The sequence below is a fragment of the Ambystoma mexicanum genome, chromosome 12 (assembly GCF_040938575.1).
Source record: "Ambystoma mexicanum isolate Mex_15411 chromosome 12, UKY_AmexF1_1, whole genome shotgun sequence".
In the NCBI taxonomy this organism is placed as follows: domain Eukaryota; kingdom Metazoa; phylum Chordata; class Amphibia; order Caudata; family Ambystomatidae; genus Ambystoma; species Ambystoma mexicanum.
In genome coordinates, this window is record NC_090936.1 from 286,347,966 (window position 1) to 286,375,417 (window position 27,452).

A 27,452-nucleotide genomic window follows, 5' to 3' on the forward strand; every position below is an offset into this window, starting at 1 on the left:
TCACACGGTTGGACTGGGAAGCCCAGACGGTGATGAGGAAAGGGCAGAGAAGATTACTTTAGCTAGACAGAAGCGCAACGAACTCCGTCTTCTCGAGGAGGCACAAGTCAGGAGGAAACTTCAAATGCTTAAATGTTTTATGAGAAAGGCAACAAAGGCCAATGTGTTACTAGCAGCCAGACTGCGGGGGCAGAGGGAAGAAAGGTGGGTCGCAACTATTGAGGAAGGAGAGGGAGTCACCCAGGCCCCACAGGAAGGAGGATCCCAGAGGCTTTTGCCCGGTTTTACTACAGCTTATATAGTTCTGAAACAACGCAGGACAGGACAGATATAGAAGGTTACCTGGCTAGAATCCAAATGCCTGCACTGACTAACACCGAGGCGGACATGATGGACGCCCCAATTACAGCAAATGAGATTGAAAATGCAGTCTGGCGGTTATCAGTAGGGAGGGCACCCGGGAACGACGGCTATACCACAGGCTTTTACAAAACCTTTTTACCCCATCTTCTCCCCTTTTTGGTTAAGTTGTTTAATGATATATTGGAGACAGGGGGAGCACCGGACTCGTTCTTGGAAGTGCTGATCTCGGTTATCCCCAAAGAGGGTAGAGATCCCAAATGTTGTAGCTCATATTGCCCAATATCACTCCTGAATGTAGATGCGAAGATCTACACGAGAATTCTAGCGGCCCGATTAGAAATATATATGCCTCGCCTAATACACAAAAACCAGGTGGGATTTATATTAAGAAGACAGGGATCTGACACTATGCGGCAAACCCTATTCCTGATACACAAATCCAAAACAATAGTAGTGCACTGATGCCCATCGATGCGGGAAAAGCGTTTAACAGAGTCAAGTGTTTTTTTAGAGGCAGTACTGGCTAAGGTACAGTTGGGAGAAAGATCCAGAAGAGGGGTAAAGGCGGTGTACACCTCCCCTAAGGCCTCCGTATCTGTGAACTCAGATTACTCGGAGTGGTTCCCACTAAGCAGAGGAATTAGACAGGGATGCCCTCTGTCTTCCATGTTGTTTGCTCTCTCGCTTGAACCCCTAGCAATAGAAATCAGGTCCAACCCACAACTCGAAGGGATATTGTTAGGGGGGAAAGAATACAAAATGGCCCTATATGCCGATATGGTTTTACATGTCACTAATCCGCTCACATCAATCCCCAGAGCAGTACAATTGGTTGAACACTACGGACAACTCTCAGGCCTAAAAATTAACAAAAACAAATCTGTGCTGTTCCCCCTAAGGGAACTCACACAGGAGGACAGGGAAAGGTATGTTGCCCTGGGACTTTTAGTAGGAGATTCCACCTTATGATATGTGGCGATAAATGTAACAGGACAATTGGATGACCTATACGAGGCAAACTTCCCCTGCTTACTCGAAAAGGTTCAGGCCAACCTGTTGAAGTGATAGAAACTTAAAATATCATGGGTAGGAAGGGTAAACTCAGTCAAAATGGTGTGTCTCCCACGGTTCCTATACCCCTTCCAGATGTTCCCGATAAAGATGCCCAAAACATTCTTCGGTGAAGTAAAGAAAGCTATACTAAGATTCCTGTGGCAGGGAAAAAACAGAGAATCTCATATGAGATGTTGATACTACCTAAGGAAGAGGGGGGAGTGGGCCTACCCGATCTCGAGGGATATTACGTAGCCACTCAACTGAGGGTTTTAATTCCATACTTGAGGAACCACACACACTTACAGTGGGTAAACCTGGATAGTTATAGTTTCACTCCGGTCACCCTTGCAGAATGGCTCTGGGTGCCGAAAGACAAACTAACGTGGAGGATACGGAACCATCCGATTTTGGGTACAATCTGGGCAATTTGGAGGGAGGGCAAAGACATGCGGGGCATCACGACGTGGCTGTTCGCATTGAGACACATATCGGCTCTGGGTGTCTGAGAGCAAATCCTGGATTATGGGAGGTTTCAGAGTTGGTTTGAAGCGGGTCTCGAGAGGGTTGGACAACTCTGAAAAGATGGCTAGTTTATTGTAATCATAGATCTCGAGGAAGTACTGGCTATAGGGAAACTATTAGTATTTCACTTCCTCCAGTTAAAAGGTGTACTGACAAGAGAAGCATAGAAGAAGAAACTGCAGAGGGAGCTTAACCCTTTTGAGAAACTACTCGACACACTTACTAGCAACAAAGGTCTGATCTCAGTCATATATAAAACTCTATTAGATGCCCGAGGAGATTGCTCAATTAGACTTAAACAAAGATGGGAAACAGATATGAATACCGAGACACGTCGTCAAGCTCTTCCATAGATGGCAATACGATCCACATAGACCGTCTAAAATGTTTCAAACGGCGAGCCCCCTATGCTGGCGTCAATGTGGTCAGGTAGCAACATATTGGTGCATGTGGTGGGAATGCCCCAAGGTGAGAATGTTTTGGGACAAAGTGCTTGGATGGATTAAAGATGTGGAAGGGATTCAGTACGAGGCAATACCCCTTTTGATTCTGTTTGGTCTGGAGAAGGAGGAAGACAGATATCTAAAAGTTCCGGGGCTTGATGGCCTTATGTTGTTAGCAGCCCGAGCGTGTATTGCTATAAGGTGAAAGGCAGAAGCTATACCAAGTAAAAAGGAATGGGAAAATGTGATTGCCAATATTTGTATTATGGAAAGAATTACCGCAGGGCTCCATGGGAAAGCCACTCAGTATGAGGTCCTGTGGATGGCCTTCATTGAGAAATACATAAACAATCTCTGAACCTAACATTTAGAAGGGCACCCTGCATGACACCACCTCTCATCTGAGAATTGGGGACTGAAATTAAAGGGAAGTTTAAAGGCAAACTAACAATGTACCGGACTGGGAATATGAATAGCAGCTGTTGATCCTGAATGCTTGCTGCCAATGTACCTTCAATATGACATGGAAAACAAATCTGAATATTTATGATACTATTTGTGATTATAGCCCAGTTATGAGATTTCCTGAGACTAAAACAGTGTTTGCGGGGGGAGGCGGGAGGGGAGAAAATCATTTTCTGGGAAGAAGGGGTTTAGAGTTTGAAAGTTGAAAGGAATGTCACCTTTCTGTATCTTGTTGAAATGTTATTTGCTTCATAAAACGTGTTTGATATTGTATGTCTTGTTTCGAAAATTTAATAAAAATCAAATTAAAAAAAAAGATATACAGGCGCCGCGATAGTGCAACATTTGACAAATGGAAAATTACGAGTACTCGTGAGTACTCGATTGGCATCACATTATTCAGCGCAAGCTGCAGAATTATTGGCATTGATACTCGCAGTTGAAAATCACGCAGAACAGGAAGTAACAGTTCACAGAGACTCTGCTTATGTGACGTTGAGAGTGCACGCAGGATTAGCGCGCTGGAAAAGGAGGGTCTACCTCCGAGTGGACGGCATGCCAGTACAGCATGCAGCCTTATTGGACAGGCTTATTAGGCACTACAACTCCCGGTGGGCATAGCAGTTGTCAAATGTGCAGCTCACACGAAAGGGACGGATTTTATCTTGGGCGGAAATCAAGCAGCAGATGCTGAAGCCAAACACACAGTGAATACAGATACAAAAATTATGAATGTTCAAACCACTGATGTAAATGAAAGGATGACTGTAATGACAAGTGTGGATAAGGGATACAATCATATGTCTAATACACACATAGTGGAACTTCAAGGGGAGGCACCGGAAGAAGAAAATAACTTGTGGAAGCAAAGAGGGTGTTCTTTAAACCCATCTAAAGCATTGTGGCGACAAGACAGCACTGGTAAACCAGTAATGCCTATAGCCTTATTAAGGGTAGCGCTAGAACAGTTGCACTACCCAGCGCATACAACTAGGGAGAATTTTGGTGTAATCATTGCTGGGGATTGGTTTGTACCAAACCTAATGGAACATATTGCATTTTTTATGGTAAATTGTTTTATTTGCCAGCAGTTAACAGCTGGGCATACACTCCACATAGTGAGGGGGATCATCCCAAGACCTAATGGCTATTTTCAGCACTTGCATATCAACTATGTCGACATGATACAAGTTTGTAATGGATACAGATACCTTTTAGTTGTACTATGTCCTTTCTCCAGATGGATAGAGGCAGGTCCATGTACACAGCCAGACTCCACCTGTGCAGCGAAGTTCTTGGTGTGTGAAGTGTTTCCTAGATGGGGAGTATGTGAAGTAATGAGATCAGATAATGGACCTCACTTTGTTAACACAGTTACAGATCACATAGCTGCTTGGAATAAAAGTTTTCTTCGGCTTATCATATGCAAGGAAATGGTATCTGTGAAAAGCTCAACAGCCTGCTAAAGGAAAGAATAGCTAAATTGAAGCTTACTTTGAAATAAGGGTGGTTGCACTGCCTACCACTGGCATTGTATGCATTGGGGAACCAACCAGGTTCTGACCACCATCTTACGCCACACCAGATTGTGATGGGCAGACGAATTAGAATGCTTTTAATGCCTTCATCCCGAGTTGGAAGTGATGCTCAGCCAACTTCAGAAGTGTTAGGACTTGAATTGCAAAACTACTTGAACTGTTTAACGTCTAGTTTTTCTGTGATTTCAGGACATTTGCAGAGACGAGGTTGTAAAGCAGTACAAATCACGAAAGGAGATGCTTCAACCATCCAAACTCCTGAATTTCAATGTCCAAGAATCTACCCAGGAGATAAGATTCTGATTCGTAATCACACAAGGAAGAAGTGGGATGAGCCCCACTTTCACAGAGCTTTCATTGTTGAGGACATCACGCCATCTGCTGTCAAAGTGCAGGGTAGGTGAGCTTGGATCTTCCTGGGCGACACCCAAGTGTACGCCGATATTTGTAGCTTCGTCGTGGTGGGGTGTAAGCAGAGGTGTTACCCTCTGCTTACACCCCACCACGACGAAGCTACAAATATCGGGGAAGAACCACAGCACGTGCAGACGAGATCCATGACGAGGAAGAAGGATGCATAACCCGACCAATGGACAGCTTGAAGACTTCTTAAGTGGACTGTGGCTTAATTTGGAAACCCCCTTTTCAGCTATAAATAAAGGGGTAAAATGACACATTTTAACACTCTGTGCATCCTAGTTGCAGAGGAAAAGAAGATCTGTATTTGTGAAAGCCACAGTTGGTTATTGACTTTGGAGTTAGGCACACTTAAGCCTTCATAAGAACAAGGATATGCCAAATTTTGATCATGGACACAGCAATTGGAAAAGGATACAGTATCCTGATGCCTTCCATACAGAGCTCTTGTTCGGAGTTACTCATGGTCTTACCCAGTGATGACCTTCCTAGGCATATACTTATGTATTTTGAGTTGGTATTACGTTTGTATCCATCACTGGTGGGGAGAACTTGCTGCATTCCAGATTTTATTGGTAATACTGAGAACAACAAAACATTTTGGAAGATTGCTCATAATCATCACTGAAGAGTGAAATTGCCTTAGTTCAGTGAGGAAAACACAAATGCCTATATCACCCGACGCAGCACATAGACTGGTCAGTATGGTGTTCTTTCGTTTAATTGAAGAATACCCGCATCTCGTTGGAAAACACACGGATGTGGTGATATTTCTTAGAGACCCAAGAAATAATACAAATTTGAATGTGATCCTGGAAGGTATCATAATCCAGGTAGCGATCTAGTCTGAGACAAATCACAAAGCTGTGTAGAAACTTTCCTCCGAGGGACAGATCGAGGAAGTGATAAATCCTAAAACCGTTCATGCTGACAGGGAAGCTACAATGTCAGCTGGACTGAAGCAAATTCAAGGCATCAATTGGAAACTGGTTATTCAAGCAGAATGTATAGCAGCTCGCAGAAATCATCTTTTTTCTTGATAAATAAACATTTGCACCACGCCTGGTGAAGAAATTGGTTCCAGAAAGCAGCTAGTTGATCGAGGATGAATGCTGAAGAAGACAATAAGCGTCTAGAAGCAATTTACAAATGAAGTGTCATAAAAAGTGTTTTTCCTTCCTTAGCATCAAATGATCGAGATGGGGAATCAAAGTAGCAACTTTGTGTTGCCCTGAAGGACAGCCATTCACATTGTCCCAGAAGGAGATGCTGTCACATTACATATCATTGCATTGTTTACACATGTATTGTATTCATACTCATATTGCTTTCACTGACAGTTAGAACTGCTTTTTATATAGGAGCATATGATGCAAAGGTGCCTATATATGTGTCTGAGCAGAAGGAAAAGGTAAACGTGGCAACTACGAAGCAACCCAGGCCATTCATAGTCATTCCCGGCCCTAGAAATAATGGATGGATACCTGAGATTGATGTTATTAGTAATACATCACACACAGCACTTGTTTCAAATACTACTTTTGAACGACGGAGACAGGGTCGGCGGTACAGGCAAAATAAGGGATTGATTAAGGTTGGGCCCACACAGATAATACATGCAGACACACCTGGTCCAGTGACAAGAAGTCCAAGCACAAGTCCCACAGAAAAATCACGTGCAGAGATGATAGCAGAATCTATATGGCCGATTTTAGCTATTTCCAGAAAGAAACAGAGAGATAAAGAAAGACTTGCTGAACTTTCTTCTACTCAGGGAACCCCGATGGATGTTCCTACAAATCGACCAGCCAGAAGAAGTTATACCAATATGTTCAGAGATGTGGTTATAAAAAACTACCTGAAGACTTTGAGAATTGGAAGAAGGACGTCAGATGAAGACTGCTTCATATGTGCACTCCTACCATACAGCATGGGGAAGTCAAAGATCTTCATAGCAATTGAATTTGATGTCCAGAACAAGAGGTCAATTTATGGGAAGTGATGCTTCTCTTAAATGAGAAACTGAAAAGACAGATCCAGATGAAGATGACTATATACAAGATATAAAGACAAGAAATAATGCAAAAACAAGGAGTATTGCGATCAGATATGAGAAACCTGGAGTAAAAGGAGCAGATTCAGAAGGGAAGTGAACAAAAAACTTGATGTCAAAGGAAAATCTGCAGAAGAAGCTTGCAGATGGTAGAACAGAGGACAAATGCAAATTTGGGGAACAGTACTATCACCAGATGAATGGGAAAAAGGAGTGGTGATCTGCAGAGCATGGGTAGTTATCGGCTGTTACCAACCTACTATTGATATAGTACAGAATGGATGCAAGTCATTATGGCCAAGACTTGATAAACTACTGACATGGGTCGAAGATGGGGGGGGACCATTGCAGATAGTACCATTAGAAATGTCTAGGTTTTGCTTCAGGAGCAATGGTACAAGAAAAATGGGGGAACATCAGAACTGTGGACGAATATTCGATGAACCAGGAATAGTGCATGTAACAGCAGTAATCATGGATCACTATTGGGCTTGTGTATCAAACGCCTACATCAGACTGCCTAAAGACTGGGGAGGAATTTTCACATTGGTGAATGTCAATGTCCCTGCATGGGTGATTCCTAAAGGTGACCTGAACATTGAATGTTTTCCAAAAGCTGATGCTCATCTAAGAAAGAAGAGATCTGTGAAATTGATAAATTGAACAAAGAGAAATAACTACTTCTCTGCTAAATCAATAGAAGCCCCTGATGCCATCCCATATGAACACAGACTGTTCAGCCAGACCTCATCAGTGTTCACGACGATCTTCATGCCAAGAATCTAGGTTGGAGCAAATAGCAAGTGGTTACAAATCATCAGATGGGAATTGCTGCAGACAATTAACACGACTATAAAAGGATTTGATGTAATCAGAAAAGAACTGAGAGCTGTAAGACTAATGGCTCTCCACAACAGATGCGTCCCGGACACGATTACAGCCCTGGATGGAGGTGTTTGCGCCAAAATTGGAGAATCGTTTTGCACATTTATACCTTCTCACGATGACGTGAATGGAACTTTGACAGAGGCCATAGACATGCTGACGAAACTCCATGGCCAGATGATAGAAGTAGAAGATATCGCTGATGACAGCTGGTTTGGAAACCTTTTTTCATGTATTCCGCAATGGATGGCATATATGTTCAAATTTCTTCGAGCCTTGCTATTATTAGTGATGCTTGGATTTTGTGTGATAAAGATAATAATCTTGCAATGCAAGAAAACAGCAAAGAAAGCCATAGGGATGAAGATCATGATTGGTGTTGAACCAGGATGGAAGCCTAAACACTTGACTGATGAAGAAATCAGAGACTTTGTGAAGTCTAGTATCCATGCACCCAAGGGAACGAAGTTCCTGTATCCAAAGGACCACAGAAAATATATGGGAAGATTAATCTATTGTAGACCAAGTGAACAGTGCACGCTCATGACATGGAACAAGGATGAGCATGTGAAGTCAGCTGGATGCCTGAAGGGGGTCATAAAAATATGTGTCCCTAAGAGGCACTTTTTCAGACCAGGATGTCTAGGGATAGAAGACAATGTGAGAGTGGTCGATAAGTTGCCCAGAGGGGGGAGTGTAGAGGAGAAGCCAAGTACACCCACTCCACCTACCCTGCCTACATTACCTGAGAAGTATGACCCCCAAGACATGGACCACCAACTGGGATAAGTGGTGCCTCCTTCGTGGCTCCTGCAGCTACGCATGGTGTTGCGCCATTCAGTGTCATGTGATGCACGCATGGCACTCCCTTTGGGGTAAGGGAAATCAGTATGTCACTTCAAGCAATTGTTGTATGGATTGGCTGGTGTGGTCTGACCCTGAGGATGGCTCCTGATTCTGATGTGGGGTTTGGGACTGGTCCTTCCACTGGTTTTTGTTGCCTTATGCCGATCCTGTGTATAGATCATTAACCTATCTGTTCTTAACTGCATGAGAGTGGAAACTTGGTTGTTGGATAGTGTAGAGGAGGAGCCAAGTACCCCCACTCTACCTATCCCACCTACATTTCCTAAGAAGTATGAACAACCAAAGTATGTGACATATACTACACCAATCAGAAAGCAAGAAGAAGAGCAACAACTCTCTGCAGTACCCATAAGAATACCGATACCTAAGAGAATATGGGATGAAAAGTACCCATTAACCATACGTACATTCAAGACAATATGATGGCCATTTGAACGCGATTCCTGATTAAACAAAGAAACTGAATGACCAGGATGAATGGTGTCGTCATATGAAACTGAATCGACCCCATATAGAAGATAACCAGACCAGAGAGGCAGACGAGTTATGAATAACAAAGAAGTACTGAAGATAAGTGACGTTTTGGGATCAAGATGAAGAGACTTATGCCATAAGCATGATGAAGATTCTTAGTTAGTTTAAACGTGTACAGATGCAATGAAATGCAAGCAGCAAAGCAATCATGAAACTGGCTAAATGCTTATAGTGAATAAATTGCGGCAAGCACCAACATATACATATATACCTCATAGATACATATGGATTAAATAAAGAATGAGTGTTTCCACTACGTATATAGCAGTCTTGAGCAACGAGGAAGGCCTCAATTCAGTGTCGCAGTTACAAAAGCAATTGAATTAAACAGAATATATTTCAGCTAAAGGAGTTGGATGAGCCAAAGTGCCAAGGTCTTACCAGAACTAGAATTGGCTGACATTAGATACAATTAATATGAAAGCACATAAGCTCCTGTTCAAGAAGGTCAAGTGAAAACAAAAGACGTCAGAGGACTATTGGAGAATAAAATCAAATACACAAAAAGGCTTAAATCGTGGTGTCCAGTCACGTGATATAAGGAAGTTGGACGCACGAGAAGATCACACCTACGCATGGAAGCCAGACAGTACTGATATTCCTTAAAAAATCTCAGAGAACAGCACATACTCACAGCCAACTTCAAACACTAATTGACACTGAAACATCGAGGTGATGATGGAGTGTACTTGTAATTGGTGGGAAGCTGGTATCAAGACAAGCTCACCTACGCCTGGTTGTTCAGTCTGCATGCTGCTCACGTAGGTGAAAAGTTACTGATGGGGGTTATTAGCCAACCAATTGTAGAGGACCACATAGTTGGGGGTCCTATAGTTTGTGTAGCCAATGGAATGTCGTACATTTAGTGACGTTCATAGTGGCAATTTTGAAGGAAGGGCTTAGTTGCCCCACTGGATGTGAAATACCCAATTATTTCTCTTTGTTACTCTATACAGATATAACACCTATGTTAGTTATTCACTTAGAACAAATACCGCTTTCCCATAGGTTTTAGAAGTTTGCCACGTAGGATGATGTTGGTAATGACGCAGGTCAACATGTCAGTTATGACTAATTTAGGGTTTCAGAACCCAGCTTTTTTAATGAAATAATGGAGAGTTGAGTATCGAGCGATTGCTGATGTTCGTTGTACTCCCTGTTTAAGTTACTTGCTTTAAAACAGACAAACTTTTGCCAAGCTATTTGTGTCATCTGAATTATTGATGCTTGATTAAAATCTGCATGCCCATCCATCTCAAAGGGTATTGCTACTCATCTTAAAGGGCTGGAAGTCTCCAGTTCAATTGTATGTCTGGCTGCCTGTCAATCCTCCCCTTCTAATTAGTTCCCTCTTTTCCCGTTTGTAGTTTTAAGTGGGATTCCCGCTGCCTTGCCAGTGTTTCCGAGCTTGCAGGCAGGTGAGGGGGGTTAGCTCAGGGGCAACAGATTTGTCTTGGAAGCAAGAAAATTCAGCGCAACACAGGTTTGAATCCAAATCCCATGCTTAGAAATCAATACCGGTTATTAAGTGCATTGGAAAACAATAATTATAATTGGTTCGATAGAATACCATTGTCCAATTCGCATAAAGTGGTAGTGGTTATTTGAATGCTTTGGGTAGCGCCTGATTTGCCTTATCCCATATGGTCTATGACTCCCATATGGAGTGGCTGTGTCTCTTAATAAGTGTCAGGCTATTATTGAAGTCTATGTAAAAAGGACGAGTATAGTCGTCCTTGGCACTTAAAGGGTTTTAAAGAGACTGTGTTCCTAATTGGTGCCATGTGATTGTCTCCTGACCTGAGATGGGGAATAAGTAAGCGTGACATGGGGATCATCCTCGCCCGCAGGCCCATCATCCACTTGTTTAGGAAGGCTCCCCACCCTTTTGTCACCCCACTGGAGGTCCCCAGATTACAAATTCAGGGTATCTTTGGGTAATGAGAGGGTTGAGAGTTTCAAGGGTTTCGTTTCAAGGTCTCCATACACCAAGAGCGTACCTTATAGAGTTATGGTGTACATGCCTATGACACGCCCCTGCCAACCTACCGGGGCATTGTGAGGTTGACCAGCAAATCCTTCTGGCACCGTCCCCAAATCCAGCATCATTAAAGGAGTGGTGAGTATCCATCCCCCATCTCCACTACACCCCATTCGCCAAGTTCTGAGCAGAGCATTTATTTTGTGTGGGAACCTATGCTATAGGCACACATGCATTTGCACATGGAGGCTTAGTTGTGTGTATTAGAACCCAGGCAAGCTAAATGTCACATTTGTGTACACCTGGCCCATGCGTGTGGGGCAATACCTTTGTGAATTGGCCCCCATATGTTCAACCTGGGTGCTAATTGAAGACAAATTTTCAATGTTAAACACAATGCCTTAACAACATCTCTATAATGAACCTGTCAGTCTTAGCAATACACTTTGAAAGGTTATGACTTAACCACATACATCTCTCACATAAATGAAACATACCTGTAGGAATTCTGATATCAATATTGGATAACGTAGCAAGGCTACTCCCCCACGAAAAATAACCATTGCACACCTGTAACATAAACACTTAGCATTAACAATATATATAAAAAAAAATAATTGTTATTTGGTTGAAGAAAAAATCAACCTTTAACATTAACAATAACACAAAAGTAACACGTGATTTAACATGACAGGAACTGTCGTTTTTTCTGCAGCATACACATTTTTAAGAAAATAGTACATTTTGTCGAGACTATTTTTTAATTCAGTAAGAAATTGTAATAGTCTAAATGGTGGGCAAGCAATATTTAGCACTTGCTAAAAGCTTGTGGATTTCGTAGGAATCCGTTAGTAGATATCATCTGCAAATCTTAATTTGCTGGCACCATTTACTTTTTAACAAGACGGAGAGTACAGTTGAAGCGTAAAGGGAAATTCGCCTGGTATTACACTTCACTTTTAAGCTTTGCCTAGCATTGGCAGTTCCCTGCATGAAATTGGCATTTTTTAAAAAATACAATTACCCCCATGATGTGCATCCTAAAAGGTCTATTTGCACTTGGACATAGTTCAATAATACGAACAAGAATACTGGAAAATAGGACTCCCTTATTTGCCGAGGGGCTCATACTGGAGTCCCAGGGTATTTGGTGTTACATTTGCACTTTAGCATAGCCAGTTCCCCACCACCAAATACTCCTCATGTGCACGGCAGAGTGCAAGTGGGTTGGCTAAAAAAAAGAGGCTTACATGATTGTACGCTGCCCATTTGCACTCCACCATGTACGTAGGGCAGGCAGCATTTACAATGGATTCCTATGGAGTCTGCTGGCTTATTCCTGGTGCAAAAAGCTAGCAGACTCGAGAGAAATCCACAGTATTTTCACCTGCATGAAAATCCATGCCAGCTCAAATGCTGTACTATTTGTATGACAGAGAAGAAGGGAGCGATACAAATGAGATCCACATTGGAAACGCACTTTCACAGAGATGTCCAAGAGGGGAGCAATGAAGTCTGCAGCGTCTGAAAAGCACCAAAAATACCAACATGGGAGATCCTAGAAACAGAAAGAAAACCTACAAGAACAACGACTAGGGAAGCCGCCCTAGTTCCCAGCACCAAAGCACAGATGAATATGGACCAGTGCCCCCGGCCCCAGTGTTGCCCTTGGTACCCTTGGAGTTTCCAACTGACCAAACGATGCAGCTGTCAATCCACGATCTGCTGCTAAAGCAGCCCTAGACATTATAAGGTTTTGAATCCGCCAACCAGCTAGAGATCCTAGCCTGTCTTGCTAGAAAACACCTCTGTTAGAAGCTTATGGTCAGTTTGCATGGTAAAAAGCACAACCACACATAGGACTTTTCTTAATAGAGCATTTATGTTCAGGTTCCCCAGAGGAGCAAGATGCAAATGTTATATCTCCCACTCCTACCACTTTATGTAGAAGGTTAATGCCCAATGTAATACTGCTTAACTAAGTTGTAATGTGTGTATGCCCGTCAGAAACCAACCCATAGTGTAGGCTTTGCAAATGTGCTCATTCATGTCAGCGTAAGCTTCATTGCAAATGGCTGCCCACTCAAATGTGGCTTTTTTCATGAATTCACAGAAGAACTCAACCTTATTAGTAAATCTACCTAAATATGTATAGATCCAACAGGCATTTGGTCCAATCCCCTTCCTTGACTTAAAAGGTAATTAAAAAACACTTGTTTAAACTACATTACTTTGAGTTACGTGAGTCATTGCTCGACCGCCCTACAATGTGCTGACTCATGGAATCATGTACTCCTATGTATACCGATCATCAAACCTCTATAACTTGAAAGTGCACTAAGTGTGAGAAATTCGACCATCCGCACGGTGGGTGGGCGCTCACCTGGGCTTTTTTACATTTGAAATGAAATTGAATGATGGAAGATCAACCTATGGAAAATGTATAGGGATAATCTGCATGCATTTTCCTATGCTCACTGCGCGACATACACATAGACCCATGTACTCTGGGTGGCCACAGCCTACAGGTGCATTCGCCCTGTCATATTTAGTTTGGATATGACAGCCAGGATCACACCATGTCATCTCAGAAGGGGGAACGCAAACCTTCTCCCTGCCATGGCCAGCCTAATTAACTAACAAAGACTCCATGGATCTTCCCTGTCTTTTTGTTTAGCTCTGTTGTTGATGGCAGCTTCACATACTAAACAGAGTTTAATTCAAACAGGCCCACATGGGGTGCAGCTGCAGAGGCTAAAAAAGAAGACAGGAAACCCCCAACACACTTTCATATGCACTGTGTCAACCTGATGCCAGCTCCCACCTTCAGTATCGATTGACAGGGAAATGTCATGTCTGGGACTATGTGTTAGAATAGTCACCCCCGCAGGGAGACTCCATTCAGAAGGTGCCAGTATGTGGATGGGGGAGACAGAAAGTCTGGTCTTCCTGCAGCTTCAAGGGAGACCTGCCACCTTAATCAGCGACCACAGAGAGCTCAATTGACCAGGGAGACCCTTTGATCCACAACAGATAGGAAGATGGGTGGAACTTGGTATTACATGTTTTCATCCCCTTACCTTTTCTGTTACAAAGCACTCTGGTTATGATCTCATGCATACAGGAGATTAGTGTTGGGGACCCAGAATTGGTTCATCAAGGTAGGCTTAGCCTACACCAATCCGTGGGGTCAATTTGGCTTTAAAAACGGTTCAAGTCCCTCGTTTGGGCAGATCATCTGAAGATTTTGCAATGAGTTGTCACAAGTCTCTCCCCTTCTCACCTGCTTTTGTTGTTTGCTTGCGACCTTCTGTGAGGTCTTCTTTCTCACGGTCTGGGATTTGTACAAACCCGAGCGCTGGTCCTCGGATTCCAGCGTGAGGTTCGCTATCTAGCTTCTAGGAACATTCTGAAATCCAGGGTGAATACCAGGAAGGAAAGAGGTTCACACTCGGAGGCACGGAACGTGGGGACCCGAGCGCGGAAGAAAATCCAGGAAGTTCGAAGGTAAGGTAGAGGAATGGGAGGGAGGAAGAGGGATTCAAGAAACCAATAACCAGGAATCAGAGGAAAGCCCTGAGCGAACTCCGGCAACACACATCCGACTACAGCAAGCGGTAGCGTTGAGACACGCAGAGCCGTGGGGGTGTGTCTGTTTTGAAGAGCGTACAGTGTGGAGCGTAGAGATTGGCCAGCAGCATTCCGTTTCAAGCGGCCATGTTGGAAGGATCACCGTATTCAATCCCCTATGGGTCACGGACCAGGAAGTCTAGAAGGGGCGCAGACAACGGTTCATGACAGGAGTAGGAAAAAGAACTCAGCATTCGACCAGGGCTGAAGGTACAGTCTGCCTTACATCTTCCACCAGTGAAAGAAGGCCAGGACCTCCAAGAGCCAAGCAGGATCCCTTCCCTAAACATCTCCCAGGAAACAGATGGAGATGCTCAATCCAGAGAACACTCCCGCAGCACCAGAACTGGTACCCAACCAGCACACAGCATTCCCTGCTAGGCTCTGCAGCAGGTTTCTAGGTGGGAAGTGGCAGAAAGTCCTTGAACCGAACCAATGACAAGGCAGCTGCCTGCAACACTCTCCTCAGCTTTGGGCCATTCACTTTAAAGGACAACACAAGCCCAGTGAGGAAGCTAGGAGAAGTGCATTGACAAGCATCTACCGATTTCCACCTTACAGGACATTTTCGAGCCAGTTGAGCCCCTTGAGCTGCAAGCGACTGCACCGCTCACTGTTGTTATCCCACAGTTGCTAAAGCCATCCAAGATGCCTCAACCAGTGCTTCAGAACTGACAACAAGCACTGAGACAACAATTCCTGACCCCGAGCCACCTTGAAGACCAGCCTGCAGCCGCCCATCCAGCCTTGCTCGCCAGACTGCCTGCCACCTGATACCCGCAGCTGTCTACTGTCTTGAACTCTGTCACAGAAGCTGCAAAGCGCCCTGAAACCGACTCAACCCTGTCCATCATCAAGAACTCCTACTGCCCAAGGTACATTGTGGTTGTGTCCCTGTGGCCCTTCTCTGAAGGCCCCTAGTGACATCTTAAGACCCATTGCACCCTTTGTGTTGAAACCAAGTATCCTTGAACTATTACAATTAATTACTATACCGACAATCCTCCTGTCAGTATCCAGAGTGTATTCCTTTTCCTTCTTTGAAACTGTCTGCCCTCTGAATTCCTTTACAGTGTGTGTTGTATTTCGTAGTGTGCTAGAACTGTCTGTTGTGATAATAATAAAGTGGATATTTGTGTACAACTTTGACTGGACTGCCCTTTTTATAATTGGGTAATAATGGTATTTTCTCTGTGTGGCAACTAACCAATGGCCCACGACGTTTCAGAGATAATCCTACCATTCCATCCATGATACCAAAATTGGACACAAAGGTTTATAATTTACTTGTGTGTCCAATCTGTTTGATCCCTTCTGGTCTACTAGAGGTGTGGGGCTGGTTGATGGTTTAGAAACCGATATTCATTTCCTGGACCACTAGTGACCCGGAAGTTGATTTGTCACACTAAGGAAGAGATCTTGTTCAAAAAGGCATTATGACATTTGAGCATAGCCTACTTTCGAACATTGGAGTATTAAAACGAGTTAACAATGTGCTGAGTCCTACATACCAACTTATAAAAAAGAACAGTGCAGGTAATACATGTCACCAGCCTAATAATACTACGTGGAAAATTTGTGAAAGCAATCTGTAGATTTCTCCTTTGAGTGAGATAATAAAGGTTTTAGGATACTTTGCAATTTTCGAGATTTCGATCAAAAACTTGCATGCTGCCAATTGCTGAGGCGACCAGCTACTTTTGTCTTGATTTAAACATCCTTTAGTGGAAGAGGACAATGAAATATTGTTTGTGTTTTTAATTGGGTTTTCTACTGTGTTGTAGTGCAAAATGAAAGATAATACAGACACATTTTTGGAATGTTTGGCATAATACGAAAAGTTTGTTTGATTGCTATGACAAGCCTGCAGCTATTGCCCTTATTTCTGCATCAAAGGGTTACATGTAACAACGCATTGTAAACTAGACTCGTTTCTGAAAGGCAACACAAGTGCAGACCAAAGTCATCCATAATTGCCCGTGGTTCGTCTCCATTCTTATCATCTTAACCTAACAGAAGAGAACAACATAGTGGTTGAACATTTCCAAATTGGTTAAAAAATACATGTTCTGTCTAGTAGCCAAGATTGTTGTTGACTTCAAAAGGTCAACAGATACATATGAGAGTGTGAAAATAATGACGGTTAGCGTCCCTACTAGAAACATGTCCATTAAGCAGACGGAGCCAAATGAATTGAATTTAAAAGCAGAAACTATTGGGGATTGGAGTTCTGTTGATAATGCGTCATCACTACTTTCGCTTTTATTGATTCAGTTTGTTCAAAAGACAAATTACCTTAAACGAACTATTTGCGTGCATGTACGGTGACATCTTTGATCTGAACTCTCTAAATTAAATTAAGTTTTGGTCACAGCAAAGGAAATAGAGAGAAATGGAGTGAACTTGCAATCAGCCATGTTTTTCTACTTCTTTCGAAGTATGGTCCCTGTGGCAATCCAAGTTGAGATTCATGATTGAAATCTATTGTGTTCATGTTCAACGGTTATTTACATCCCCGTTTAATGTGTGTGTCGAGGGAGCTTTGTATAGTGATTTCTAAGACGGAGTTTCAACATTAATCGCTGCGCCAAATGAACCCTCGCAAAGCACCTTCACAGCCACTTCCTCCGTCTCGGTGGGGCGCAGTTGCCTCCTGGATGGTTGTTCGTAGCTCTCCAGCTGGTACCTCAGGGGCTGCTTCCGGTTTATGGCTTTGGTGTGCTGAAAAAAAACACACGAAAAAAAACATGAGCTTATCTCGCGTGTCTGATTGCAATAACCTGAAACAGTTTGCCTAATTTCAGCAGTTTTGCTTTTGCATGGCCGGTTCCTTCGCCCCCAATACCATTTGAAATCAAGCAAAGGAGAACTTTTATGAGGGTGATGAGATGGACGTACTGACACACAAAACATCAAAAGATTAAAAGAAGAATACTCCTCCTTCGTCATAGACGGTAACACTATCAAGGTAGCAAAAGAGGTAAAAACATTAGGGTTTTACCTTGATTCCCACCTCTCCCTAACCAAACAGGTGAGCGCAATGGCATCCAGCAACCCATATACCTGCAAGCTGATTAGAGCCGCAAAACCATACCTATCCACTGCCAACTGCCTAACCCTTGCTCGAGCATTAGTGCTGTCGAAATTGGACTACTGCAACACACTCTATATAGGGGCCAATAAACATACGCTGCAAAAGATTCAAACACTACAGAACAATGCTCTTAGAGCTGCCTTAGGAATTCCAAGAAGGGAGCATATTTCAGAGGCTAGAAGACAATCCAACTGGCTCTCCACAGCGGACAAAATCAAACTCACGACAGCTTCTCTAACTTTCAAAAGTATCAACCATCTAGCACCCAAATACCTAGCTGTTAGATTCAACAGAAAAATCTCCACTAGACCCACCAGAGAAGCATACTCCAACCAGTTAGTGATACCCCCATTTAAACTAAGTACGGCCGGAGGAAACAGCTTCCCGGTCAAAGCCGCCCAGCTTTGGAACTCCCTCCCGTCCGACTTGAGATCTCCCCAATCCTACGCTCTCTTCAGATCTAACTGTATCAATTGGATCAAAGAAAATGACCGATAGTCCTGCCCTACACCAACATAACCACTGTTCTACAGACGTACTATGTACATAATTATATACTCTCTATCTTCCTACTGCATATTTCCTGTATATATTATGTTATATGTATATATTATGCACAATGTATATTCTCCTTACTGTCCTGCATTATGTAATTTCTACCATGTATAACCACTACTTGTAAACATGCGTAACCTGTAAAGTTTAAAGTATCCTTGAACAACGCGCCCGGTTACCTTCGGGTCTGGCGCGCGCTATAAATAATAAACAAACAAACAAACAAACAAAGGGCCTGATTCACAGAGCGTTTTCCAATGGGATTGCACCATTGTAAAACACTTCTGTGAATCAGACCCAAACACACTTGTATAGAACAAACCACACATCCAGGAGACAGGTGATTGCCCCAGCCCCTCTTTATGAGTATGTTTTAATGGTAAATACATATGGCATTTTAAATACCACCTGTTTTTACAGAACCACTTAATTGTGAGTTATATTGATAGTATGGGGTACATAGAAAGTACTGCATGGGGTAAATAACTCATACCTCCATATAGTACTTTCTATGTTCTCCCCATGTGGTGAAATTAAATTAACCAAAAAAAAAATGTTTTGTTATAGAGCGCTTCATGCCAGACTCCAGGCTTTAATCACGGGATTGCGTTTCGAAGCTGTGCTGTTCAGCACTGTCTTGTTGCCAAGACGAGCGGGTTGTCCCTAAGCTATCCTCCCCGCTGCAAATATTGCATATGACCCCTACTCTTAATTAGGTGCTATATAATAAAAGAAGAGATTTTAAATAAAATGGGCCTCATTACGGCTTTGGCGGTAGCCATGCCGCTATTGGTGACATGGCTGCCTCCAAAACCGGGTCCGGGTCTGGGTTCCCTGAATGGGGAATTACCGGGCCATTCTGAGTTTGTAGAGCCCGGTAATTCCTCCCTCATGGAACCCGGGCCCGGACCTTGCCCATTCCCATTCGAGCCCCCATTGGGCTCAATGGGAATGGGTGCACGGAGCTAACAACTAGCCAGTTGTTAGCTCCCTGGTCCCCTCGCGTGACCCGGTAACTATGCCTGGTTTTACCATGCCTCCTTACACGGTCCCACTAGGGGACCTCGTAATCAGGCGGAATGGGAATAACGGGTCTGCATCCATTAGCGGATCCCGTTAACCCATTCCGCCTGACTTGTAATGAGGTCCAATATGTTTTTGCCAGCCCTTACCACCATAGCAAGAGTGGCCACCAAAAGACATAGTGAAAAAAGACAGCAAATATATTTTTTTAAATATTATTTTTGCATTTTTTAAAGCACTCACACAGCCCGCGGGCATCGAGGCACTGTTACAGGTATTGTTTTTTTTGTTTTTATTGCGTAATTGTTTTTTTTTTTGTCTTACTCGCGTATTTATAATGAGCTTAAAAACCTAGAGGTTTCTAAGCGCGGACCCGGGGATCGGATCTGTATTTCTTCGTGTCATCTTGCTTCCAAGGCAAACACGTTGCCACTGAGCTATCCCCCTGGAACATAACCAGGCATAGATGGACATATGTTCCCTGCCCTGGTTACGTTTACAGACACATGTATGTTTGCTTTCACATAACTACCACTTCATTGTGCGCTTGTTCTTCTTCTTGCTGATAGATTTTTATCCATCAGCAGTGATTTTTGGATACCGAGGCTTGAGCCTCATTACTCCATCTTCTCGTGTTGAGTATGTAGTCGTGGGTTTGGGTTCTTCTTGGTCTGTGTGGTCTTGTCACAGTAGGGGTCTACTCGAGGGGTTTTTATAGGAGCGATTTGAGTTCCACTAACCCCATTCACAATGCAGCCCCAGGCCCTAATTCACAGAGCGTTTTCCAATGGGGGTTTGCCATTATAAAAACGCTTCTGTGAATTAGGCCCTACTCTCAACAATGAAGCACGCCCCCCATGTACTCCAGCAGTTTGATCGAACAAGACTTATCTCATCAGGACCCATTGTGCAATAATGATAACTCAGCAGGAGTATGTACAGCCCCTCCCTTTTTATTAAACTCATGCAGTATCTGAATTATGCTGTCATTCCCACGGCTTCGCCACTCAACACATATTTAGGTGAATGCAGGCACAGGAACATTAGAGTGCGTCCTCTATTATGCTGTATTTGCACATGCACGTATATAGCTGTGCGTGTGCAAACAGCATTTACGCATGACTGAGATACATCAATGCCACCTATATATATCCTGATGCAGTGCTTGGGTCTTGAAGGTCGCACCTCATTGGTCTGCTACTGATATTCATTATCATTTAATGCTATAAAAATATCACAGGCAAGGCCTCACCGCCCCTTTTCATGCCTAGTTATTTGTCCCAATAAGAACCTCACAAATCCTGCCTGTCTACACTGCCTTGCCACACTATGTAAGTCTAAACATGTTTCCATCTCACTTAGCAGACAGAAAGATTCATAGACATGTAGTGCCTCATTGCACCCCTGGAGTTGATGGTCCCAGTAGAAGACAGATAGTTGATCATTCAAGGGATACCGTGGAATTTAAAAATAGTGCAGATTGGAGCTGGTTAGTTACTACGCTGAGTACTCGTAAGCATTAGCTTCCAGCTTCATTTGCCGAGTCTGTATCTAGTATTCTTAATTTAATCTTGTGGAACTCCAGGTGTTTTATTCATTTGTTGTCTGAACAGTGATTTTTGGAGCAGACATATTTTGTTTTCAGGAGTCATGGTTATCTGAATCCCTTGTTATAGATGGGTATGATTGTTTACTCAACCCGGCATATGAAGGGGAAAGAGGGAGACCTGCCTCAGGACTGCTATTTGATATTTGTAATGATATCTCTATTTCAGTTTTAACTTTCGCTTTGCCCAATTCCTTTGTGCAGGAAGTGGAGTTGACATGGGATAGAAAAGTCTACTCTGAGATGAGTTTTACTCTAATTTTAAATCTCTATTGGAATCTGAGGGTAATCACTCAAGTTGTGTTTTTTGAGGCAATTGAAGAAACAATCTATGGCTGGCAAGTTAAGAGAAACTGTAACTTGTAAGGATATTTGGCGTGTTACAGCACAGAGTACAGCACTACTGCACAGGTAGCAAACAGCACAGAGTACAGCACTACTGCACAGGTAGCAATTTTTTTTTGCAGCACCACCACAAGGGTGCGGTGCATTGCTATATGTGTTACCAGATTAACAAGGAAACACAGGCCATTCAGTCAAAAACGATTTTAACATATAAGATGCAAATCTATTTTTACAGTTAAAAGCACACGTGCACATTCAAAAATGCACACTATTTTTCACCTGAAATGCCTATGGTGCGAGAGACACATTTGAAAATAATAACTAACATTACTTATAACTAACCTGACTAATGAAACATAATCCACTAATAAAAATGTGTCTCCACTGCAGAATTAGGCCTATTCTGAAAGTGAACTTTTAAACGCACATCCATTTTTTTTTTTCTCTGCTGCCCTGTCCACATAAATTCAGGAAGCAAAAGGGCTCGAAAGAACAGGAAATCAGTTGGTTACAAAGTATTACTATAAAAATGAGCCATTGTGTAGAGAAGGAGGAGATGGCATGATTGATTCTGATTGGAGCAGCGTCATAGCAAGTATCATGCTAGAGGGAGTGATCAGAGTTTTGCTGGGGGGAGTTGGAGGAGAGAGAAGGGCAGTCAAGATTTGGCAGAGCTGGGAGAAGGGCCTATTTTTTTCCTGGTTGGAGCATTCCTATCTGCAAAAGCTGAGAATTCCAGGCAATGACCCCGGTTTGAGAAGGAAAGGCGATCCTTTTCACTGGGGTTAATCTTCAAGGGAGCCACATTCAGAAAGAGAACAGCTGAAGAAAACTCTGAACAGATAAGGTAATTACATAAGTGTGGGAGCTGAGTGTGTACGAGAATATTCAGTCAGAGTAGGAAAGGAGATTCCGGTGCCTTAATCACAGTTTAATGTTGCAAATTGTGTTCTGTTCTCCGCCACTTTTTTTTCAGTGTATCACAGACAATGCTGTTAATGTGCTGTTTTATTTATTTCTGTAAAGAGTGAGATCGTGTTTAAATGCAACTTTTATAATACAGAAAAATATTTGAAAGCAGACGGGTGGTGTGTCTTCTATTTACCAATACAGTGCTGATGATGAGGGGAGATTTTTAAACAATGCAATTGTCATTTTAAGACAGATGTGTGCATGATCATATTCAGTATGGAGAGTTGAGAGTGATTGTTTGTAGCATAGCTCGTTGGAGGTACATGAGCCAACGGGAAGAGGGACTCTCTGAACATAGTTCCCTACCGTATATAAGGTAGTGGAAATTACCACAAAATTACCACATATAGCTCTCTGTCGTAAATAAGTCAGTGAGATCGCCCATGGTGGCACACTAACACTAACACTGAAAATGTGGTATTCCTAAAATGTAGGTCTGAGGTCTCTCTAGTGATTACACGAAAAATCTAAGCAAAGATAAGGGATTCTGGACATTGGGGCCACAAATAAAACAAGGGAATTATGCTCACCAAAATACCACCAACCACGCATACCAACCACGTATACCAAATATGCATGTCTGGGTGCTGAAATAATGCATGTCCACTGTATTATTGTTGCACATGGCCAAATCTGAATACAAAGAGTGATTATTGCTAAGTTATTTTTCGGCGGTAATAAAATACCGTCAGGCCCCAAATCTCCACAAAATACCTTACATATTTATGGTGCGTTGTAGGCCGGGAAAGTGATCATAGAGTACCTACTGGGCGTGGCAAGCGTGTCTCACACTGCCATTTGCACATTAAAGGGAACCCATTTTATAATAACAGTGTGCCACTAAAAACGAATTTCAGAATGTCACAAAGGGAAACCACATTCTCAGATCTAGTGCAATATTTAGAGGCAAAGTTGTTTGCACATGGGAATTGGTCGTCAAATAGCACGTTAGAATGGAGTAACCGCATTCAGGGTGAGGTGCAGAAAGAAAAACTAGACAATATTTTTGCAGAAGGCAGCATAATTCAGGTCTGCCTTACAATATTATTGAATGCAGCCGATAAAAGTGCAGAGAAAGACTGTTTAATACGGCTATGCAGCAAAATATGGTTTATTTTAAACAAGTCCCTGCGAATGCAAGAGAATGATACTCAGCTAATTAACAGGTTAAAGACTGAATTAGAGGGGGCAAGTAAAAATCAGGAAATGTTGAGAGCAGAATTGGATGTATGCCAAAAAGACATGCAATTAAAATGCAGAGACTTTGATACTCAGTTATCCAAAAGCAAGAAACAATTTGAAGATAGTGAGCAAGAATTGGCACACTTAAAAGCCTTAGTGGATCACATTAGGCAGGATAAAGATGAGGTTGTTTCAGAAATGCAGATTTTACAAAAAGAACATTGTGAAAAAGAAGGTGATCTCCAGAGTGCAGAACAAGAAACGATTAAAATGATTCAAGAAAGAGACAAGAGAAATAAAGAGTTCAATGAATGCCAAATGCAAATGTGCGACATGCAGGAGGTGATTAATAAAATGAATGGTGAAAACAACTATTTGCAAGATGAAGCCAACAGACTCCTTAAAAAGTGTAAGGACTTAGAACAGCAAATGTGCATTCCCAGGTCCCAGGAGAGGCGGCAGGGTACCACATTCAATGGAGTGGAGGTGAATTCTAGCTCTGCCCAAAGAGCTAGTGCTCCAGTGACTGGGCCGGTGACTGAACTTGGTTGCAGCGCCCTTGGGGGATTTGATACTCCCATTGGGGGCAGCCACCAATCTCATACACCTGAAAACAGGATTGAATCACAAAATAATGCAATTCCATGCATTGCAACAAGTAGCACCATAAAAATAATGAAATCCATTAAAGCCCTGATCAAACCATTTAAAAAGGGAGGTGAATGCTGCATTGAGGATCACTTAGAAGCGGTGCATGACATTTTTAAAGCACTCCAGATACCTAAGGAACAGTACAGACAATATTTTCATTTAACTTTAGATGCCCCGACGGCCAGCATCATAAGGGGATTAAATGAACAGCAGAATATGACATGGCTGGAGTTTGAAAAAGAAATTAGGCGTCATTTTTCTCCTTTTCAGTCATTGCAGGAGGCAAAGAAAGTCGCGTACACAATTACTGCTGGACCTAATATATCCCCTCGCCAATTTTTACAAGACTTAAAAAGAGCATTTTCTCGCTTTGATGTATCTTTTGACTCAAATTCCAATGAGTTTAAAACTGCATACTTCTATGGGCTACAGAAAGACATCATATCCCAATTGGTCCGTGAATTTGACCGTGACAAGTCCCTTGAATGGATTATACATCAAAGCACAAAACTATATGAGGTACTCTATTGTCAGGGTAGAGAAAGTGATAAAATGAAAGATACTAGACCTAAATCTAAAGAACCCTCAGCCACAGTAATGGAAATCAGGTCAACCAAAATGTCCCTTGAGTCTGCTCAAAGCCAAGGTAAAAATAATGTGACACCTGAACAAAGGGGTAATCAACAAAGATCGCCATTTCCTGTACCAATGTTCCAATCACATGATCCTAGTAATAGAGAGAGCTACATCAGCCCTAGGTATTTAGGGGACAGACCCCGGGTAGGATACCGGCCTGATATGGCAGGTATGAACAATAACCAGAGACAAAATCAAGATCAAAGAAATGATGGTCCCTACCAGTCATTGGGGACACAGAGCAGATTTGATCCCAGCACCATGATATATGGTAATCAGGATAGGCCCCGATATGTGGATCGATTTACTGATAATGGAAATCAACATAGGGGCCAGTACCAACAATCTGAGAGACAGGACATGAGGCAAAACGTGAACTACAGTCCACGCCAGTACAATGATTCCCCACCAGGGGACTATAATCAAAGGATGGGTGCAACCCGCTCCCCTCCACAAATGAATCAAGAGTTCAGAAACCATCCCAACCGACATCAATCACCTGAGAGGTATCAGAATAGATCCAATCAGGGGGAAAACAACCAATATCGACCTAGGCCACAGAAAGAGGATCCTAGAGAGATGGAAAGGTTCCAGTGCCTTGAGGCCGAAGTGAAAATGTTAGCTGAGCAAATAGGAAAGCTCTATACAGCGCAAAAACAACCTTCCAAAGAGGGGGCTGATGGCCATAGCAATGACCGGGGGGCTTCCGAAAAGTGACTAAGTACTCATGATAACTGCAGTGCCAGAATGACAGATTGCTCTGATATAATTTTGCATAACGACTCTGAGATGCCTAATGGATTAAAAATGAAAATACCAGTAAATGAAATTGTGACAGAAAGTGCAAATACTTCTAAAAAAGAGGTACGGTTTAACTTAGAGCTAAATAAAACAGTAAATATTTGCACAAATGAAAAAGAAACATTAGGAATTCCAAAAGAACAAAGGAACAGATTTAAGAAAAATGACTCATGCATGGGGAATACCAGTGAACAGGGAGTAAGGGGGGATGCTATAGCTCCTTCCCTGGGCAAGCAAAACAATGACCAAACACAGACAGAAAAAGGAAATACTCAAAAGGAGGGTACAAGTCAATCACCTGAAGAATTCTTTGAGCCACATATTTTTGAAGAGGCTGAAAGGGCTGGTATCACACTAAATGATCACAAATGCACAGAATTAAAAAATGACAAATTGCTGAATGATGTTGTTACACATGTTCAGTTGAAGGATTATAATGTGGTCTCTGATGTTACCCAGATGGATGGGCGAACAGTGGCCACACTCCAAAAAACCTCTGAACATGGAGAAATGAATAAAATCTCTCGCGCAGAAATGGGTAAAAAGGAGGAAAAAATGTCTTTCCATTTATCAATGTGCTTAGCCAAAAGTGAAAAAGACCTGAGAAAGGTGAGCCCTGAAATCAGTAAGAATTCACATTTCTTATGTGTATTAGAGGAAGTTGAGGACAGATATTATGCACCCATCACTGTAGAAGAAAAATGCCACACCTTTGCTATGATTGACACTGGCGCACAGGCCACAATTATGTCCAAGGAGCTGGTAAAGAGTATCAATGAAGGGAGACCTCCACAGAGTCAGATCACAGTGAAGGAAAATCAAGGCCCAGTGCATAACTTTAATGGGGAGGAGGTGCCCATCATAGGTATAACTGAGGTTGACATAAAAATAGGAAAGCACAGAATGAAACAAGAGGTATTGATCACATCTATTTGTGAAATTCCATTTCTGATGGGGACAGATTGCCTGAAAAGATTGTCTCCTCTCATAGATGGGGTGAATGGAGTGCTGTGGTCCTTAACCAAAAAACCATTGAGGTCTAAGAAACTAAAATCACAAAACAGCAATATAAATGAATGTCACACCGTTGCCAAAACAAATGATGCTGTGGAGGTATATCTCCAGAATAGCTGCATACCTAGTGTCACTGTCATATTAATGTGTCAAGACAAAATGCAGAGCGACAATGAAAAATTACCTGTACAAATATACTTGGACCCAAGGAAAGATTGGCAGACTGCCATAGATGAGCACACATTATGTTTTTATCTTAAAGAGAAAACATGCAAACAGAATATTGCTCCTAAAACAGATTCAGAAAAACACATTACCACTCTGGCAGAAATACACATGGAAGATGAGCAACCATGGGTTCATGTTGGTATAAATGATTATTTTAAAACAATAAAAGCCACTTTAGCGCTTGAACATGAAAGGAGTTTCATTAATGAGAAATTGTTGCAAAAAATAATGGAAAGGGAAGAAATCCCGAGATTTAGGATTAAAAACCAATATGTTTCTGGCTTGGACAGTCCAGACTTTGAAAACCGAATTGCAGGCAGATGCATGCTTAAAATTAGCATTGGGCAGAAAACAATTTACCATAATGTATGGATAGTGAGAGGAGCACAAAATGAATTTTACATGGGAAATGACATCATGCACAGAATGTGTATGGTGTTAGATTTCCTTAATCAAAAAATATGGTCACGCCTAGGTGGTCCGGCACCTGAATTTGAAGACAAAAGAAGGGCTTATCATTGTGCACAACTGGTTCCTTATGCAATCGAATTACAAATGAGGAAAAATACTATTATTCCTGCATTTACAAAA

The 27,452-nt window shown here is 42.5% G+C and overlaps 1 protein-coding gene across 4 annotated transcripts in view; it reads right to left on the reverse strand.

The window, feature by feature from the left end:
* The window catches only part of ABCC9 (ATP binding cassette subfamily C member 9), a 1,387,936-nt gene that overhangs the window by 815,289 nt on the left and 545,195 nt on the right, over positions 1–27,452 (reverse strand). For all 4 annotated transcript variants that reach the window (XM_069628445.1, XM_069628446.1, XM_069628447.1 and 1 more), the window contains exons 15-16: positions 17,365–17,475; positions 11,622–11,694 (exon numbers count right to left, since the gene is read on the reverse strand). In XM_069628445.1, coding sequence (XP_069484546.1) covers positions 11,622–11,694; positions 17,365–17,475 — 184 coding nt within the window. The remainder of the gene's footprint in view (positions 1–11,621; positions 11,695–17,364; positions 17,476–27,452) is intronic.